This window comes from Helianthus annuus, chromosome 17 (genome assembly GCF_002127325.2).
Source record: "Helianthus annuus cultivar XRQ/B chromosome 17, HanXRQr2.0-SUNRISE, whole genome shotgun sequence".
Classification (NCBI taxonomy): Eukaryota; Viridiplantae; Streptophyta; class Magnoliopsida; order Asterales; family Asteraceae; genus Helianthus; species Helianthus annuus.
Window position 1 is genome coordinate 182,559,842 of NC_035449.2, and position 1,314 is coordinate 182,561,155.

At 38.1% G+C, this 1,314-nt stretch overlaps 1 protein-coding gene across 1 annotated transcript; it reads left to right on the top strand.

Moving 5' to 3' along the window:
* Positions 1-343: 343 nt before the first annotated feature.
* LOC110867269 lies at positions 344-1,074 on the top strand. Its single transcript, XM_022116394.1, has 2 exons — positions 344-907; positions 994-1,074. The coding sequence occupies exons 1-2, from the start codon at positions 344-346 to the stop codon at positions 1,072-1,074; spliced, it is 645 nt and encodes a 214-aa protein (XP_021972086.1).
* The last annotated feature ends 240 nt before the right edge of the window (positions 1,075-1,314 follow it).

Consider the following 1,314-nt stretch of genomic DNA (forward strand, 5'->3'; position numbering starts at 1 on the left):
AAAATCTTTAGTTAAAGATGTAATGTTTGCCTATCCATCCTGATACACCATCGTTTAGTGTTTGCTGGCATATATAGTGATTTTAAAAAAGTGTGACATTTACACTTAAATGTAACGTTTACAAGTAAGTGTAACATCTACACTAAATTGCTTAACGATTACGCTTTCAATTAAATTTTGCCTTGCCACCATGATACGCCACCGTTTAGTGTTGGTGTAGCATATATAATGATTTGCGGCGATTATCGCAAGATTGTAGAGATTAGAAAACCCTAGTTCCTGCTGCTTCTTCAAGCACAAAAATCTACTAGAATAAACTCGCAACAACATTCAAGTCTTGTGGATGGAGCAATCTAAAAATCTGCACAATTTCACTTTCCCTTCAGGGTTGAGGTGGGGGAAACAACATCTATTGAGATGCATTGATCCAGTTCCTGCAATGTATGTGGTTAAAGATAACGAATCTTCAGATTTAGGCGAGGCTAACCAGAAACCTTCTGCGGGACAACCTATTTCCACCGATGATCGGCAAAAGAAGTTGGATTTTGGGCAGAATTCATCATCTTCTTTGATCAAGGCGTCTTCACCCCCAAATGAAGGTGAAGAGAACTCACCGCCTTCAAAATACAAATGTTTGAAAAATTTGACATCCAAAGCCTCATCGCCATCGCCTTCGCCTGCGATTCACTCAAAAGATGGGGCTGACGGAGGAAATATTGCCGAGGCTGATGGTCGGAGATCGATGAAAACGAGGCCTAGAAGGAACCTTGAAAAAAAGGAAGAAAGACCGAAATTTTCAATCCAGCTCTCACGTAAGGAAATTGAAGAAGATTTCATTGCTATGACAGGGAAGAAACCACCAAGAAAACCTAATAAGCGACCTAGAAGTCTTCAGGTTAAACTAGATGTAAGAAATCGTTTATCCCAACTCATGAATTTTCAGCCCAATCAATCTATAAAGGGTTAACAAATCTTGTTTGATTGATTTCACAGGCTCTATCTCCTGGTTTACACCTGTCTAAAGTTCATAAGGATAGATACAAAGTGAACGAAAATGGAAAGATGCGAAGCTAGCTGCTGTGTGATCGATCAAAGATTTGTTTGTGTTTTGGATAGTAGATAGTAAGGTATAACTGACTGCAATGTTGTTTGTGCTTAGTGAATTACCTGCACTTGGGTTTACTTTCTTGTCAGAGATTTTGAATCTTTAAAATTTCAAACTTAGGTATGGTTTATTTATGGTGTTTCTGTTGTTGTTTCCTGCATTTTTAAATGATGTTTGTGGGTGTTTAATGTTCATCTAATTCCAGAAAC

Excerpts from the sequence above, each read along its gene's own strand:
- LOC110867269 (XM_022116394.1), top strand. The coding sequence starts at position 344 with ATGGAGCAATCTAAAAATCTGCACAATTTCACTTTCCCTTCAGGGTTG. Across the intron at positions 908-993 it reads GTCTTCAGGTTAAACTAGAT|GCTCTATCTCCTGGTTTACA; the intron begins GTAAGAAATCGT and ends TTGATTTCACAG.